General features: G+C 47.9%; 1 protein-coding gene across 3 annotated transcripts in view; it reads right to left on the bottom strand.

Moving 5' to 3' along the window:
- The window catches only part of LOC144096695 (mannan-binding lectin serine protease 1-like), a 105,493-nt gene that overhangs the window by 9,343 nt on the left and 78,150 nt on the right, over positions 1-18,000 (bottom strand). For all 3 annotated transcript variants that reach the window (XM_077629537.1, XM_077629535.1, XM_077629536.1), the window contains exons 8-10: positions 10,311-10,525; positions 4,900-5,187; positions 2,245-2,336 (exon numbers count right to left, since the gene is read on the bottom strand). In XM_077629537.1, coding sequence (XP_077485663.1) covers positions 2,245-2,336; positions 4,900-5,187; positions 10,311-10,525 — 595 coding nt within the window. The remainder of the gene's footprint in view (positions 1-2,244; positions 2,337-4,899; positions 5,188-10,310; positions 10,526-18,000) is intronic.

The raw sequence follows: 18,000 nt of genomic DNA, 5'->3' as shown, positions 1-18,000 counted from the left end.
GGCCCAAAGCGACTCAGTCTATGGGACGCCGTAGTGAAGGGCTCCGGAAATTTCGACCACCTGGGGTTCTTTAACTTGCACTGACATCGCATAGTACACGGGCCTCTAGCATTCGCCTTCATCTAAATGCAACCGCCGTGGACTTCATCGAACCCGCGTCTTTCGGGTCAGCAGCCGAGCTCCTAACCACTCAAGCACCGCCGCTGCTTCGACGAAAATAGGAATCGAGTAAACAGTGAAGAGCAAATAAAACTAAAACGAGAGCGTGGTAAATAAAAAAGACAAACACCGTCTATTAGGTATATAGTTATGCTTCTGAAATAGAACTGACGGCTCGTAACCCAGAAAACAATGGGAAAATGGTGAAAGAACTGAACACACGACCTGAGAATACTGCACGTTCTTTGAGCGCAAAAAAGAAGATGCACGAGCACTGCTACGTTTGTGCTGCGAATAAAAGCATCAGGTACGGGGCAGCCCTAATGTTTCTCTTTGGTTTTTTTACAATTCATAGGGCTTTCTGGAAAGGAAAGCGCATTCCCAGATTGAAGAACCAGCTCACGTCTAAGGCACGCTGTGCAAAGTTGATGATCGTGCAGAGAAAGAAAGAAGCGAACGAAGAAAGAAAGGAGCGAAGAAAGAGCGGAAGAAAGAAAGAAAGAAAGAAGCAAAGAAAGAGCGGAAAAAAGAAAGCCGGAAAGCTAGAAAGAAAGAACAGGAAGAAAGAACAGGAAGAAGGACAGCAAGAAAGAAAGAAAGAAAGAAAGAAAGAAAGAAAGAAAGAAAGAAAGAAAGAAAGAAAGAAAGAAAGGAAGGAAGGTTTTATGGTTTATGGGGGATTTAACGTCCCAAAGCGACTCAGGCTATGAGGGACGCCGTAGTGAAGGGCTCCGGAAATTTCGACCACCTGGGGTTCTTTTACGTGCACTGACATCGCACAGCACACGGGCCTTTAGAATTTCGCCTCCATCGAAATTCGACCGCCGCGGCCGGGATCGAACCCGCGTCTTTCGGGCCGGCAGCCGAGCGCCATAACCACTCAGCCACCGCGGCGGCTGAAAGAAGGGAAGGAAGGAAGGAAGAGAGAGAGGAAGAAGGAAAGAAAAGGAAAGATCTGCCACAAACTTCAACTTCCATAGTTGCAATCATACGAAAAACACGACAATATATGGTCCAGTGTTGATGACCTGCGCAACTCCCTCACGTACCGCAGACAGGAAAGTCTTCATCCTGATTTCCTGTTTTCTATATGTAATTTAGCGTCTTGCACAAAATCTCGATAAGTTTGCGTAACGCATGGATTTCGTCACTGTGTAAATGTTGTGCGTACAGAGGCAGAAGCGGAAAATAGAGGCTGATCGAAAATTTGCGGCCGGTCCGCCTCGAAGGGGCGCCACTTAAGCGCAGGTCTTTTGGGGTGCTTTGAAATCAACGGGCACTTCGCATTCTGGCTGTCCAGAGTTCAACGAAAGGAAGGAAATAATGTTTCAGCTGCAAATGCATTCTTGCCTGGCGAGTGAGAAAAAAAGATAACGTGCTTGGGTTTCCGGTTTTTCTCTGCGCTCGTATGTTTAGGAAAAAAAAAGCATATAGAGCTGTGCACTGACACGAACAAGGCGAATCTAAAGGTTCGCGAGCAGCCGTGACCTGCGTTAGCGAAGGAAAACGGGGCGTATTTTTTTCCCGGTCGTTAGGAACATTTGGGCTCAGATCACTTGTGTAAGTCGGATTTCGCACGTCGCGGTCTCAAAACACAAACAACCTTCGTGCGCGTGGAATTACTTTCAGCGCCGGTGCCTACAGTGGCAGCGGAAACTACACTCAAGTGCGCACAAGCTCGTCCCCCCCCCCCCCCCCCCCTCCGCCCGTGAGATATAAATCGACTCGGTACGGGAGGGAAGGGTCATCGCGTTCCTCCGGCTGGTATGTGAGCCTTCTGAGCTTCGGAACGCCAGCGGGGGGCGGGTCATACGCCGTAAAAAGGAAAGCAAAAAACCAACCGAAGGACGCTGTGTTTACCACCCGGGCAGCCGCGCTCAATCACGCATCGGCGATTCCTAGGAAAACCGCGCATTGCGAAATGTATCGGCCAGTTTTTTCCTGCGCAGCGGCGTCCGATGCCCAGATAGCGCTTTCTTTAGCGGCGCGACGAGCGAGGGGACATGCGCCGCCTGTTGGGACGCCAACAGCGCCGGCGGCGTCGCTGCGAGGGTCGCGGCCAGCCGATAAAAAGACCGACCCTACCTGCCAGGGGTGGGCTCCTCTGGGCGCGTCGTGCCCGCCGGAGATCCGCTCAGCGGGCGCGTTCGCCTTGTCCAGGTCCACGCGGCCGCACACTGCGATACGGAGGCGCAGAGTTAGCAAGTCGAGCACGTTCGGCCAGAGGGCGGCCGAAGGAGGCTGGCAGGGAATGTCATGTGCTGGGACGCGAATCGGATGCACACCTTGTTCACTGGGAGACGACAACGGGCTCAACGCCGACGACCGAGCGCCACCCTCTTCCAGGGCGCATCGAAACGGAGGGCGAAGCGTTGCTCCGCTGTCGCTACTTTTCACCAGGGGACTTGTCTACATCGCAATCTACCGGCGAAGACAAGTTCCTTTGTATATGAACGTTGTGTGGAAGCCCCCTTTTCTTGTCTCATGTCACTACCCCCCCCCCCCCCCCCCCCCCCTGCCAGCTGTGCGAAAGGTACGGATTATGCACTTCCCATGAAAGGCTCCGTTCTTATGGGCTGTCCGCTGCTTGCGTTTGCACCACCTAAGAAAAGCAGCTCCCCCTTCTAGGCTTCCTTGCGCTGGTCTCCTTATTCGTTTTTGTTAACTGTGAGCGTAAGATTTAGACAGCAGTTTTTAGGAAGACCAACGCCTGAAGAACACACTGCAACTGCCTAGAGAACGGCTGGCACAAAGGATTCTTCGGAAAAATGCACTAGCGTTTTGCACACGAATCCCAAACGACATTTTTTGGGCACGGACAGACACACCAGGCAGTCGTCACACAGTATCAGAAACACACAGTTCATCCGCTGCTTCACGGATATTTTTTTTTAATTAGGTGGATGTAAGTGGATCACGTAATTCACTCGACTTTCTCTACATGTGCTCGCCCTATTCGGTAATTTCTATGCTAGAGCCCTTTTATTTTTCTCAGGATAAAGAAGATGTCTAATAATTCGTAGTATCAAAATCAATAAACGCACGCGGAGTAAGAGACAAAGGCTTACTGACAGTTCAGCTGCAGTTAAAATGTGACTGGAGTTCTTTAGGCACTAGGAACAGTACCAAACTTGTAAATTTTAGAAAAAGAATACGGCAATTAGATATAACCTCCATGCAGTCATGGAAGTAGACATCCTCGGCTGAAGCACATGGCGCAGGGTACGTTTATGTTAACAATTTTCGCTATATAATATACGCGAAACGTAAACGCAGTTTTTGGCAAACGGGCCATGCGTACTCAGTTGCATGAGAATATAATAGTCGTCATTCGGCTAAGGACAAAGTACGTGCGGTTACTTTCAGGCTGTGTGAAACACCCCTCAGAACTCCTTTCATGGACTGCGTTTGTTATATAGGCATATGCAACAGCCGACATTTTTCTAGTGGCTTAGCGCTAATCTGTACTCTATTGTGCAGTTTATGAAGTAACTGCTCCTAAAGTTTAATCTCAATATGAATTCTCCTTCAAACAAGCAACAGGCACCAACTCAGTAAGTGCTGGCTTGGCCAGCAAATATGTCTTGTTCACATCATGTATTGATTTTCCTTATGCCGAAGTCATTGAAGGACAATTTGCTGGCTGTGGTAGTTCTTGGAAGGGATCAAGAGCTAGCGCTCAACTTCCGCATCCCGATCTTTTTGGCACCAGCGCCTGTTCTTATGACCGCAGCACGTGACCACGCTGAGTTGGAAGCCACCCTTTTTGCTGGGAAAACTCTGCTATGAAAGAAAAAGTAGGAAAACAGCAGGAAAAAGTGAAAAAAAAATGCATTCACCTTCTTAACGGCAAACAGATGCGAAAAACTTTCCCACAACAGCAAAAAATGGTGTTCTAGCGACACTGATAGAGGAGGAAGAAGAGGAAAGGCAGGAATACTGATAGAGAAAGTGTAAACATGTATCCACCCAATGTTGAGTCCCCCGCAAGGACTCAGCCGGGATGACTAACTAACGCGTACAATATGCAAAATCGTGAAAGCATAATGAAACTGTCCAAGCCCTCAAGGCAAAGCCTGCTCGGCAGTCTACTGCCGGGAAGATGCTACTCAACAAGCTGCAATTAAAGCACCAGGCGGGGCCATAAGCGGTGAAGATTGCAGTGCACCCTGCATATATTTGTGAAATGGCTAGAATATTTCAATTCGCTGACTGAAAGTTTTAGAGCACCCGACGCAAGTCATTTAGAAAAGCGCGTATATTTGGCAGTGGAGTGAGGAGGTTACAGCGAAGCTCATAAGCATAGGCAGCTGAGTGCCGGATGGAGTTTAACGGCTTTAGCATAAATGCAAGTTCAACGGCCATGGACAATTTGTAAATTTCTTGAGCTGTTGATTATATTAGGCTCCTGATGTGTATCTTGACTCGTCTAAATCCCAAAGCTAAAGACTAAAGCACAGCAACAATGCCAGCTTCCTGGCGTTTTCACCAGCACCCCTAGCTATTTACCCGTCCTGATGCACTGCTTTAAAGTACGCCGTCGGTCCTCAAGACAGTGGCCTGAAGACCGTACAAGTTCTCTTCACCCCGCGCGCGAGCACCACTACTGGTGCTCACAAGCAACAGGCTCAGAAGGGCCGCTCTGCACAGCGGAGGAGTGTACGCTTTATTTTTCTGGCGCCCCGTGGCGGATAGCGGCGGCGCTGGCGTTCGCGGATGGCGGCAGGCTCAGGTGCTGACCTTCTTGGAGGCGCGACTTGGGCATGACGGCCACAGCTGCGGAGAAGGAGCGCGAGCAGTTCTTGGCCACGTCGGTGGCGACGCACGCGTAGACGCCGCTGTCCTCGGGCCGCGAGTCGTTGATGGTGAGGAACCCAATGGGCAGGATGGTGACCCGGTCCACGCCGGTGCGCAGCTGTGCTCCGTTGCGAGTCCAGTGGGTGGCCACGTGCGCACCGCTCGTCTCGCACGGCAGGATGACCGTCTCCCCGCGCGTGAAGCTCGTGTCCTGGGGCACCTTCCGCTGCACTGCACGCCGGCGAAAAAAAAACATACGTAGTAGTCAGCGAGATAGCTACACGTTCAGAGGCACTCCCAGAATACTTCTCGCGGCTAAACGACTTGCTTGTTCGCGGTCTTATTCTACGCATAAACGGCGTAGTAAGGACCGAGTTCCTTTCTATGATGCCGATAAATTCTGAACAAGTTTTACGAACAGTGTGTTCGCTACAGCATCTTGCAATATTCCGCAGCTGCCTCAGAGATAAAAGCGATGTCCCATAATGCTGAACATGACTACGATCAGAAAAATGGCGGTTGGGGAACGTCAACAGAAGGACTGCCGAGCCAGAACCCAAGAGTATATTCCCTACAGCGGCCTCAGCCGCCAGCTGCAGGACGAAAGCAGACGAGATGAAAAGAAGGGCGATTCTCCCTCGTTCTTCCGAGTGAGAGACGGCCCTTCTTGCACAGCTGCAGACGATATGGACTTTCCATTCATTCTGGGCGAATCAAACAGGATACCCCATCCGAAACCAAACGCGCCTACAAATGGAAACTATTGGCAAAATTTGAGGGAGGAAAGGCCAGTGGTTCAGCCAGGAGAAGAGTCCTAGAAGGGGCTGTATATGATGCAACGCTCCTTAGAAAAGAAACGGAAGCCATCCAGAGTCTCTCGGTGTCTCTACACTGCTGAGCAGAAACCGGATGCCACTCGTCAACAGGAATTAGCTGCGCAGCCTCTTGGCCAGAGCGTTACGAATAATGATGACCCCAATCACAAGAGAAATTGTAAAGAATTTGCCATCGTTCTTTCCTTCCATACGCTAAAAAATCTGCGGCAGCCTTCCACTTTGCTCTTTACCAGCTGATCCAGGAAATTCCTAAATATTAATCACCTATGAGCACCACAGGAACTATATTGGAGCAGCGAAAAACGGCACTCTATGATATACAATTTAAGGAAACAGCACTTGACGAAAGGGACGTGTGGGCTATGGTTCATACGGTCCAATATTACTCCGGTAACCAATCAGAGCTTTAAAGGAATGGAATATACATTATTGTGCGTTTTTATCGTGAAGACTTTCAAAAGTTTCCCCGCCTCAACCGCTGCCTCATTTGCGATGAAACTGCACACAGAGCCTCCGTATTATGGGAACTTTTGTATCGTAGCAAGTTTGAATACGGTACTTACTTAGTTGAGCAGTGCATGATGCGAAAACGTAATCGTCTACGTAGAGATCGGCGAACCCAAACCCGCAGACGATGTCTTTTTTCGCGGAAGGGTGGCAGTGGCGCTATCCGTCTTCGGAAGTGGCAAGCGCCGCGACAAGGCCGCCAAGGCGAGCGTTGCAAACAATATTCTTTGAAGGTATAGCCTCGTTAAAACAGTTGTTCTATTTTTTTCGCTCAATTAGCCGAAAATGTTGTAAGCGCTTCAGTTGAAGCAGACGAATCGGCCGAAATGGCATATTCAAAGGGCCCGCGTTTCTTGCTACGCTCGCCTCGGCGGCCTTGTCGTGACATTTTCCACTGGTGAAAAAGAGATGGCGCCACTGTTGCTGTTAAGCGAAGAAACGTCGTTTGCGGGTTTTGGCTCTCCGATCTGTACGTAGACGATTACGTTTTCGCATTGTGCACGGCTCAAATAAGTAAGTACCGTTGTCAAAGTTGCTACGATACAAAAGTTACCATAATACGCAAGGTCTGTGTGCAGTTTCACCGCAAATGAGCGAGCGGTTGAGGCGAGGAAATTTTTGAAAGTTTTCACGATAAAAACGCGCAATATTATGAGAGTTTCACTCAAGCCTGAGACGTGATTTTTGGCCTTAAATTTTCGTTTTCTGATTATCATTTTCTTCAGATAACTCGAAAAGCGTTAACCACGGGCTAGTTCTTTGTTTTCTTTGTCTTCGGAAGAACAGTGTGCGGCGGTCAAGAATTTGGGCTCTACATTGGTGCCACTTAATTCTGACGCACACTTCCTCGCCGTCTGTGCCGCTGGAGATGCGACGCAGCACAATCTTTGCACTGCAGCTAGCGACTTTAAGACTTGCGTGTGAACTCCAGCCAAGACTGAAAGGTCCCGAGAGATTACGACTGTCGTGATAGGTGAGGCTGCTGATGCAAATATTTAAGTTATGTCCATTGTTGCACTAGCTGGTCGTATCTTTAAAACATTGTGCCAACCATCTCGTCACGCTTTCAGATCTCTTCAAGCCGGCTGGACGATATTGTACTCGTGACGCAAAAAATGATAACGGCGTGACATCTGAACTGTCAACGTGGAGAACAAGCTTCGAACGATGCAGGGCAGCTCTGTCTAGGGTGCACTAAAATCAAAATGCCAAATAAGAGTCGCATATAGGAGCTTTGCTTGCAGTTGGCTTTACGAAACATATTACCTCCTATTAATAAACTATATTACACGCACTCTCACTAAAGTCGAAGCCAAGTATTTAGGCATACCTGTGAATAAAGGCTCCCCTGGTAAAAAATGGCCTACTCGCTAAAAACACAGAGTTCTTAAGAAGCTGCATTAAGCTATGTGGAGTATATTTTCAAGTGAGTAAGGATGTTTTAGTGTCACCGCAAATTATTGATTTGCTGAGATCTCTAAACTGAGGACAAGTTTTTCTTTCTTCTCGTAGGCAAAATTGTTTGCAAAACGCACTGTATAAGCTGCACATTTCTTAAAGTTAAAGTTACTAATGCAAGTGACTCCAGAAAATAAAAGGCACGGAATATTTTCGCGGCTTTCAAAAATTTCCATAGCACTAACTAAACGTCGGAACGTATATCGCTTGGATGTCTGTTCACCATGTGAATGCTGGTGTTGAAAGCGGGGCGCGAGACGCGGGAGGTTTGGAGACAGAACGACAGGGACAGCCACCCATCACTATCGTTCTATATCTATCGTACTCGTGTGTTTCGAGCAGCGCAGCGAGCGTGAACAGTGAGCAACTAGTCGGAATGAAATTTCTGATGCTATAACAGTTTTGAAAGCAATGATTTGCTGCTTGCGTAACTGTGTCATGAAAATAAAATGACAGTGACAAGAATAAGACACATTCTTATCTACGTGGTTCTTGAGCTTTTCGTGCACAAGTATTTTGAAGCAGCCTATTGAGCAGCACTAGGCATGGAAAAAGATTTAAAATCAATGATCTAGTTTGCTAACAGTGGAGCCTGGATGTCACTGTACCGAACACTGATTAAGACAATACGGGCTATGTAACGAATGGGATCCCCCGTTCTAAAGCCACGCTGATAGCTGCGGGATACGCCGTAGTCATGGGCTCGAGATTAATGTCAACAACCAGGAGTCCTTCAGTGTGTACTAAAACCTCAGTACACGGCCCCCTCACACATTTAGCGCCCGACGTAATGCCGTCAATGCGCTCGCGACAGAATTCGCCAGCTGCAGAATCGGGCCCGGGCCGTACAGACGCTCGGCCTTCCTCATGAAACCGCCTCAGGGCTCATAAATGCATTGCCTCACCCCGTTACAATAGCCGACAGCGCTGTGCCCATTACGAACCTTAGAACCTGCTGGAGCACATGACCCCAAATGACATTGTTTGTAGAGCGAGAGCCGATAATGCCATATTCCGAGATTCCCGGCATGCATTCCGGTCCGCAAACACACACGGAGAGTCAAGGAGATCTGCGCCGAGATGTGGAATGAGGGGGAAACAACCGCGCGCGGAGCAGGTGAGGACACTGACAGCAGTTCAGCGAAAGCACGAAGCTTAGGGGGGAACGGAGGGGCACTGGCGAAGGAGGAGGAAAAGAGGCTTGCCGCGCAGTGCCCAGTCGAGCTGCGGCTGCTGAGGCACGTTCTCTGGTGAGCCGCCTGCTGTGCCACCTGGAGGCTTACGAAGAGGGACAGCTCGTTGCTGTCGTTATCATCAGTGCGCATGTGCCGCTCCTCCGCGTAGAAGAAGCAATACTGCTTTCTTGTGCTCGCTGACTACAGTGTTTAACACTATCAGCCGTCTCATCATTTCAGCTCATCATTCCGTCAGCCACCTATCATTGAAATTTGCGTTACCTCAAGAGTAACTGCTCAGTGAATTCTTTAGGTGCACTTGGCCAAGGCAGTTATGAAAGCAGTGATACTGCGTTTTGGGCAATACTACTGCTCGCGTTAAGAGTGAGCGTAGGGTCGCACTTTAGAAAACAATCAATTGCTTTGCAGCCAAGGGAAAACCCTTGGCTGAGTTTGAAAACAGCAGTTCTGAGTTGGCTGTTTTTGCCGGCCGAAGCAAGAACCTCGGGCACGAAGCCCCCAGAGCAAGCACAGCTGTGGCTTTCCACAGGAAGGTCCCGACGCTGGTCCGGGCTCAGCCGCGCCGCTTTTGACGGCGGCGAGCCTCGCCCAGTCCCGGTGCAGTGCCATTGCTGCTTCTGGACCCCAGCCCGACCGGCTCAGCCGTGAGAGCCAATCCTTTTCCCAAAGTTACGGATCCGTTTTGCCGACTTCCCTTACCTACATTGGTCTAGAGACTAGAGGCTGTTCACCTTGGAGACCTGCTGCGGATATGGGTACGGTCCGGCACGAAAATCACACCCCCTCACTCGGATTTTCAAGTGCCGACGGCAGCGCGCCGGACAGCGCGAGAGCTGCACTGCCCTACGGAGCCACCGTCCTTATCTCGGGGTGAACCCATTCCAGGGACTCGATCTTCTTACAGAGAAAAGAAAAGTCCTACCGGGGCTCCCATCGGCGTCTCCGAGCCGGTTTGCGCTGCGCACTCGTTAACAGCGAGATAAATTCTGCTGAAGAAGCTCGGAAGATAGTACACATCTAGAGGAGAAAGAAAGCGATGCGCCTGGTCGAAACGAAAGGAAAAGGCCTGAGAACACTGCTTACGTCTTCCTAGAGTGGCAGGTTAGACATATCGGTCCGCCTCCTACAGCCAACGTTTAGAGCTTTGGTTACATTCAGAGTAATAATTCGGTCCCTGATGTGCATAGGATTTGAAGTCTCCCGTTTTCAGCCTTATACGGCGAAGCAATATTGCACAGTCCTTGCTTTTAGAAGCTGGCTAATCATCGCCAAAATGGCTCGAGATTTCAAGCCAGTGCGTCTACTGTACTGCGTGGAAGACCTCAGGCATCCCTCTCAGCTTAAGCGGGTGCCTCACCTATTTCGCAGGGTGGCTTGACGATGGCTGGACCGGCGTAGCTGATCTTGAAGTGCAGGTCGCGGATGGCCGACCCGCTGGACAGGCGGCAGGTGTAGTTGCCGCGCAGGGAGACGTCCATTTCGCGCACCCAGAGCGTGTTGTTGCCCACCAGGATGAGGCCCTCGAGGTTCGGGTCCTGGGTGAAGATGCGCAGCTCCTCATCCTCCTTGAACCTGCACGGATGCATGGCGGTAGTTCAAGCGCAGCTCTAGAGGCGCTCTACTTTTTGTGAGGCATTCGCACCGCCGCAGAAACACATGGAGTGAGGAGCAGAACGAGAGGATACAAGCTGGACTTCCAATAACATGTCAGTACAGAACAGAACTGTACATGCGCATTGGTTCGGCCGTGCTGGTGCGTCCTATCCTCAGAAGTTAAATCACAAGGTAACTAAAGAAAACAGGCCACCAAGAAGGAGACGTTATGGTACACGAAACATGTACAAGGGGGAGAGAAAAATGAAAACCAAAATCAACGATGGAACTGCAACTTAAACTCAGCATGGATGAACGCTAAAAAATACACTTTTACGGCGACGTATACGAAAGGAAATGAGTCTTGAAATACCTAGGCAACTCAATAAACGAAGCCAAAAGAATGCGTATGAGAAACAAAATTTTGTAAAAGGTTTAGAAAGCAAAAAAAACTGTTGGCTTCCTTAATATGTTTGTCAAACAAGCCCCTCATTTCCTTTACCATGTCTGCTAATAGCTTAACAAAAAATGTGTGTCGGTCCCGCACTAAAAGGCGGCGTGAGTACGGTAAGATGACGTGTATATGTAGTTCTGTTTATTATTGATCAGTGAGTTGCAAGTCTACCGAGTTTCCTGTCCTTCTTTCTGGCGTTGTCAAGATGTCTGAAATGAGGAACCAGCAGCAAGCAAAATAGACGTTCTTGTCACTATTCAAGTCAGCTCTGCGGCCATCCCTATAAGAGGGAGAAGCCTACGAACTCATCGCCACAACCCAAACACGTGTGCTATTGACTGAAGTTACACCAGCGCACGAATAGGACCCACAGGCCAGTCCCGCCGTGTTAGGGCTGCGGTCTTCGTACGCTGTTTTCATCTTGTACTAAGACGGACGACCCGGGGTTTGTCCAGGCCACAACGGTCACTCGAAACGCAAAAGGCAGTGCGATGGCAGTGATCGTTAAAGAACTCCCAGTGGTCTGAATTAATCACATGTCCACGACTACGGAATCAATCATGGCCCATGAGTTGCTTCGAGACGTCACGGCCTGTAATCTTGATTTTTTTTTTGCTGCAACAGCTGTTAGCACGTGTTCCTGGGTTTTGCGTCGGCAGTGGTAGTCGACGTAACCGGCGAATGGTTGCATGTGAACGACGGGGAGGACATTTACCATGGAAGAAAAGGGTGGTACAGCGGGAGGGAAAGAACGCAAAACTGAAGGTTGGTTACTATGAAAGGAGGAGGGCATGGCGAGTGTGAGGAGGAGGGTGGCTGCCAAAGGAACCTGGTGGCAACCATTAAAGGAGGGGGAATGGCGAGACCGTTATAATGTGCAACCAGAGAGGGTTTGCAACTGGAAGCACCCGAAGGGAAGGTGGCCATGGAAGGAGGATGTTTACCGTGGAGGGTGAGTAGCGCGTAACTGGAGAGTGGTTAATGAAGGAACCGTCCGGTGGTTGCCACGGAAAGAACTGGGTGAGTGGAAGCAGTGGAAGGAGCAGCTGTGCTTTGTCTCGCGCTACAAAGGGGTAGCCGTTCATCGCATACTGTCAGAGCTCCTAGCAATTAGAGAACAATGGAAGCATTGGATTCATCATCATCAGCCTGGCGATGTTCACAGCAGGGCATATGTATCTCGCATATCTCTTCAATTGATCCTGTCCTGTCACAGCTGCGGCCACCCTATCTCCGCAAACTTCTCGATTAGCATAGGATTACAGTGAGCAAAAATACTCTCGCAAAGCTCCAGGGGCAACGTCTCTAACCTCAACCTGCGATTTTAAAGGTTTATTCCGCGGACTTCACTTTTTATTAAATGGTGATTCTCCGCTATGCAAGCAGTGGAATAGAGCGTTGGTGTGATTTTTTTTGTTTTCACACCATTTTACGCCTCTGCAAGTGAATAGTGTGACCACGCCGAGGTTCTTCCCCGATGTTTAGTGGAAACTTCCAGGCTGGAGAAGATTTGTAACAAGGGAGTAATTCGTCACCAGCATCCAAGCAAGCGCAGCCATGCGGCTGCAAAGAAAAGCTGAACAGCTACCGCAGATACTTCCTCCTGTTCCTGGGCCGACTTGGCCTCGCCCTTTTAAATGCACCAAATCACGTTCAGAAATGCTTCGCTTGCACTGAACAGTGCATGTTATCTCATCTGTAAACTTCAAATTTTGCAGAACGTCATCAACCTGTCTGAGCCTTCTTCAGGCAATGAATATGAAACTTTTATCAGCATTAACACAAAGGCAAGTGCAACGAAGACAACATATAGCATGCGATCATCATGGCCAATCTCTTGACAAACTAGGAGCGCAGAATCAGAAGTACTGCGCTGCACTACTGCTGAACAGTGGACGCTATCTCCTAGAAGATGCTCGCAGGTATAACGCTAAAACGAAACATACGCTTAGATTATTACTTGAGTGCGAGAGGAAAGGGGGTGGAAAAGATTCCCTTCTGCCGCCGTATTATGGGAACATTTCGACAGCTTTTATCTACGAGACATCTAGCACCAAGTATCAAGGAGGCAAGTATGTGAAATCTCTAGTTTGCATTGAATCAAGCGTCTCCTCTGACTGTTTTTGTTCACTTTCGAGAAGCCATGTCACGAGAGACTAGAAGCGGTTTAAAAGAGTGTTGGAACTTATTTTTCCGCCGCGGTGACTAAGTGGCTTTGACGTTCGGCGACTGAACCTATAAGGTGGAGGATTTGACTCCCTTCTTGGCCGCTGCATTTCAATGGGGGCTAAATAGAGGAAACGCCCGTGAGCTGTGCGGCGTCATCGCGCGTTAAAGAACCCCAGGTGGTCTAAATTAGTCCGGAACCCTAATCTACAGCGTCCCTCATAGTTCATGCCTCGCTTCAGTAGTTTAAATTTCAAAATTTCGAAATTTACAATCTACTCTTTTTTAAGAAGGGAAGGGCAGCGAGTCACAATAACGCACAGATCCGACATAATTTGACATTAATAATTAACGCAATGCAGTCGTTTAAACACTTGCGTGAGCATGGAATTCTTTATTCTACCACAGGACACACCTCCGCAGCCAACGAAAATTGCAGCAGTGGGACGAGAGCAAGCTCTAATGGCGAGATCAAACCTGCTAGCAAGTTCATTAACTGATCAGAATAACTTATGCCCTCTAATGATGCAATTAGGGAAAGCAGTACATTACAGGTGCTGAAGGAATGCCAGTACGAGCATGTCACAATGCTGTAATGGGGCACTGAGACCTTTTCGTAAATGCCAGTGACGAGGAGAAATGAATAGGGCCGATATAATCACAGTGCAAGGCATTGCGGAACTGGGTGTGTTTTCGGCGAGTAGTAAGTAGTCTGAAAAATGTTCATTTCTGCGACACTAGCCCTCCTATTATAGTTAACAAAATTGAAGTATGCCATACGATTATAAGATTCTGCACAACTTATAACGTATAGGTTAGTGTGCAATGGCCTGAGTCCTAAACAGGCGCCTATTACAGCCCGGAATGCAGTTAGGTAGAGTATAAGAATGAGTGTAGTGAAAATTAAGCAAGACATAAGTGCCTACGCAGACAGCTAGAGTTCTGTTAACATTAGACGCTTTATATCCAACAGACAGTTCTCATCAAAAGTTGTTAGTTACGTGAACACCAATGTAACGGTATGCATACTGTGAAGAAAAAGGCTGCATTCGATCTGGAATCCCTCGCTGACTTGCATTTCTGTATGAAACTCCATATGCCAAATTTAACACGATACAGCACGTTCTTGTGATTCACATAAATGGAAATAACCTCATAATCTTTCGCGCTATTGCTGTTCATTGCGCCGTCATCAGAAAATACACAAACTATGGTGGAAAAGATTTGCAGGTAAGTCAATTATCTGTTTCAGGAATAGTAGAGCTCCAATGACGGGCCGTTGCGGAATCCAGAACATGCAAACTGAGTAACCAGCATCATTAGCGCTGATAAATGCAACGTGGGAAAAAAAAAGGCAGTTTATAACAACCGTCCAATACCGCAAACGCCTTGTTTAGATGGGAGCAGTGGCACAACGCCAGGTACTGATTGGAGGTTAGTTGGAGAGACATGAGAGAGGCTTTTGCCCAACAGTGGGTGCAGTCAGGCTGATGATTATGATGACATGGGAGCATATATTACGTAAATTTATCGAATGATTCGACAAATGAAGATAGAAGCAATTTGACAAAAAATACGGGTATAAGTAGAAATGTAAGTCGTCACACGCGGGGACAAATTCGAGTGGTGCCGCAAGAGGAGATGGGAGGGGAGGCGGCTGCTGCAGCAAGCGTACGGTCCAAATGGTGACTGCGGTCGTAGCTTCTACTGCAGTTTTCCAGAAAGTTATCCCGGCGTACAGCAGACGTAAGAAGCTGGGTGACACTTAAGAACGACTGACAGAATCCACGCTGAGGTAGAGTAGATGAAACATTGCCTTAAAAAAGGAAACGACTTGCGCGTCTATTAGCAGATGCATATGACCGTGAAGTAGAGATACAAGTCTACAATTAGCACAGCTACGTGCTTCCCCGGCTTCATGAATTGATGCCACCATAGCCAGCTTCCAAATCTGGGTTAATACAGCAGTGTGCATGAACATTGTGTTGTGCGTTGAGTAAGCTAAGGTCAGTTCTATTTCTTAAAAGCCCCCATTAAAGGAGGTGTTACGAAAGGGGTGTATAATTGAAGATGATCGGTCACACAATCTTTAAAAGCAGATGATTAGGCGATGGCGACGATGTCATAGGGTAGGCCGTTCCAGTGTGCAGCTGCTCGGAAAAAGGAAGAAGCAGAAAGCGTAGAAGTATGCGATGGCGGGCGCGAACTTGAAGCTTATGGTTTAGTGGGGTTTAACTTCCCATTGCGACTCAGGCTATGAGAGACGCCGTAGTGAAGGGCTCCGCAAATATCGGCCACCAGGGGTTCTTTAACGTGCACTGACATCGTAAAGTGCCCGGGCCTCTAGAATTTCGCCTCCATCGACATTCGACTGCCGCTGCCGGGATCAAACCCGCGACTTTCGGGTCAGCAGTCGAGCGCCATAACCACTGAGCCACCGCGGCAGTCTACAGCATGAAGTGGATGACAGGGGCGGTGAGGTATGCGCGCCGCATACTACTTTCACTATTTAAGAATTTGCTATTGATGAAATCGACGGGGCTAGACGACGTTACCTTGAAATTGCTGGGATTTGATGTATATTTATTTTATTTATTTACGGAATACCTGCGTCGCCTCGACGGCATTATCGCAGAGGGAGACAGTATGAAAACAACGTGTTCTTTTCACAGAACACGTATATGAGTATTATTATTGTATGATATATATTGTTAATAATCGTATTATATTACTATTTTTAACGGTCTCCTATTTTAATCCAGGAAAGTAGGATAGTTCAGCGGAGTTTACAAATTTATCAACTTTGGTAACTCGACCAACGGCGCCATAAACTAAATCGCCGGGCATGTTCGTGGAACCTTCTAGAGCAGTTTTTCAGAGCTGACAATCTTCCATTGCATCGCAATGCCGGTGCTCTGAGTCCGTTGCTTTCTTCATAAAGGAAAAGCGGTTTACTTCCGGCGATACTCGCCGCCGGTGCATGTCCTCCGTGTTCCGATGCTAAGCGGCTGCATTGCTTAGACTGCTTCATCGGGAATTTTCTGCGGGTGAAGAGCGAGTGCGCCTCGAAAATTTGAACCGTCACTGTCCTCATCTTCAGCCAGTTGAGGCTCACTAAACGAAAGAAGCGCGTGCCATAGAATTATAATCATTGTTCCGGGCTGTCATCTCATGCAGGCCCCACTTTTTTTTAGCAAACTTCCTCTGGTTGGAATTCCACCGGGGCTTCTCTGACGGCAGACTACTCTGAGAGAACATTGAGATCCTGAGCTCTGAGAGCCTCTCTGAGAGAACACTGGTTGTTCTCTGCTCGACGTATTGCGTGTCCTCCCCAGGTACCGTAGAGGAGAAAAGTCTTCAGGATGCGCAAAAATGAATGTAGACATACTGATTTCTGGTTTTCTAGCGATGACTTCATTTTGATATTACAGATTATAGGACGTGTCCGTGTTTTACCTCCAGAAGTGTCTCCATCCATGGGCTAATAACTTTGCACACAGCTACGTTTGTCCGTCGCGTGTTCTGGAACCTGCTACCTCCGATCGCCTTTTTTTTGTCCTTGGAAAATTTTTGCACGAATGGTGGCGACTAAAAGTAACTACGACAAATAAATATTAACTCGAGCTGGAAAAAAAATAAAATTAGGTTTCGGGGACATTACTGGCGTTTTTTCATTTACTTCTTTCTTTACTGTGTAAAACGGTAAGTGTGTGACTAAGGAAATGAAAAATGAAATCTCCGGTTTCTGCCTGCATTCACACAAGAAGTCGGAGTTTTCAAGACATCATATCCCTTCGACTAATCAGGCAAAATTGCGAGAATATCTCGGGCATTCAGAGAAGACGAATACAGCCAAAACCGCTCCGATATCGCGGCCACCGGTGAAAACGTGCAGCCACAGTAAAGTTAGCCGCGAAACCATACATTTTTATTTTTTTTTATTTCAATACCCTAAAGGCCCAATGCGGGCATTACATAGGGGGGGATTCATCAAGGAAAACTTAAATATACAACACAAAACATAAACGGCTGAACACAGAAATAAACAAGTTAAGAAGTAGGGTACAAGTTAATAGGAAAAAGTGGCTATGAACAGGTGCTTGGAAAAATGCACATGTAACAAATCCCACAAATCAAAATAACAAAAATTACACCTTCAGAAGTTACAAAGGATGGCATCTAACATTTCGAGGAACGTTTGGGCCGACACGCACACACTGAAGCAAACGAAAAAAAAAAAAGAATGAACCACACACTAGAAACGCACATCATTCTACATTGGAATTTTCTAAGTATGACCAAAGAGCTGTTTGAAATGATGATGTTCCAGTGATATTCGCAATGCTAGACGGAAGCGAATTCCACTCTTCAATAGCCAGGACCAAAGGTGAGTACTTGTATCGTTCTGTCCGAGCGAAAATGGGTTTAGTCTTCTTGATATGGTCTACACGAGCCGATGTGTGCGGTGCCGGGAGAAGATGTGAACTTGCAAATGGTGTGTTGCTGTGGTAAAGAGTGTGGAAAAAAGATAAGCGGCTGAATTTTCTGCGCATGACCAGAGGCGGGAGATGGAGCGATGTTTTCAGTGCTGTTACACTTTGGTATCTAGAGTAACGGGAAAGGATGAATCGAGCAGCCTTATTTTGTATGGATTCCAACATGTTAATAAGATAGGTATGATGAGGGTTCCAGATCACTGAAGCGTATTCGATCGCAGGCCTGATTAGCATGTTGAATGCATTCAGTTTTGTGTCCTGGTTGCCTAGGTGTAGTCGGCGTTTAAGAAGACCAAGTTTCTTTAAGGCTTTGGCAGTGATCAGTTCAATATGAGTGT

Source organism: Amblyomma americanum, chromosome 7 (genome assembly GCF_052857255.1).
Source record: "Amblyomma americanum isolate KBUSLIRL-KWMA chromosome 7, ASM5285725v1, whole genome shotgun sequence".
NCBI lineage: Eukaryota > Metazoa > Arthropoda > Arachnida > Ixodida > Ixodidae > Amblyomma > Amblyomma americanum.
This window is presented reverse-complemented; position numbering and strand designations above follow the sequence as displayed.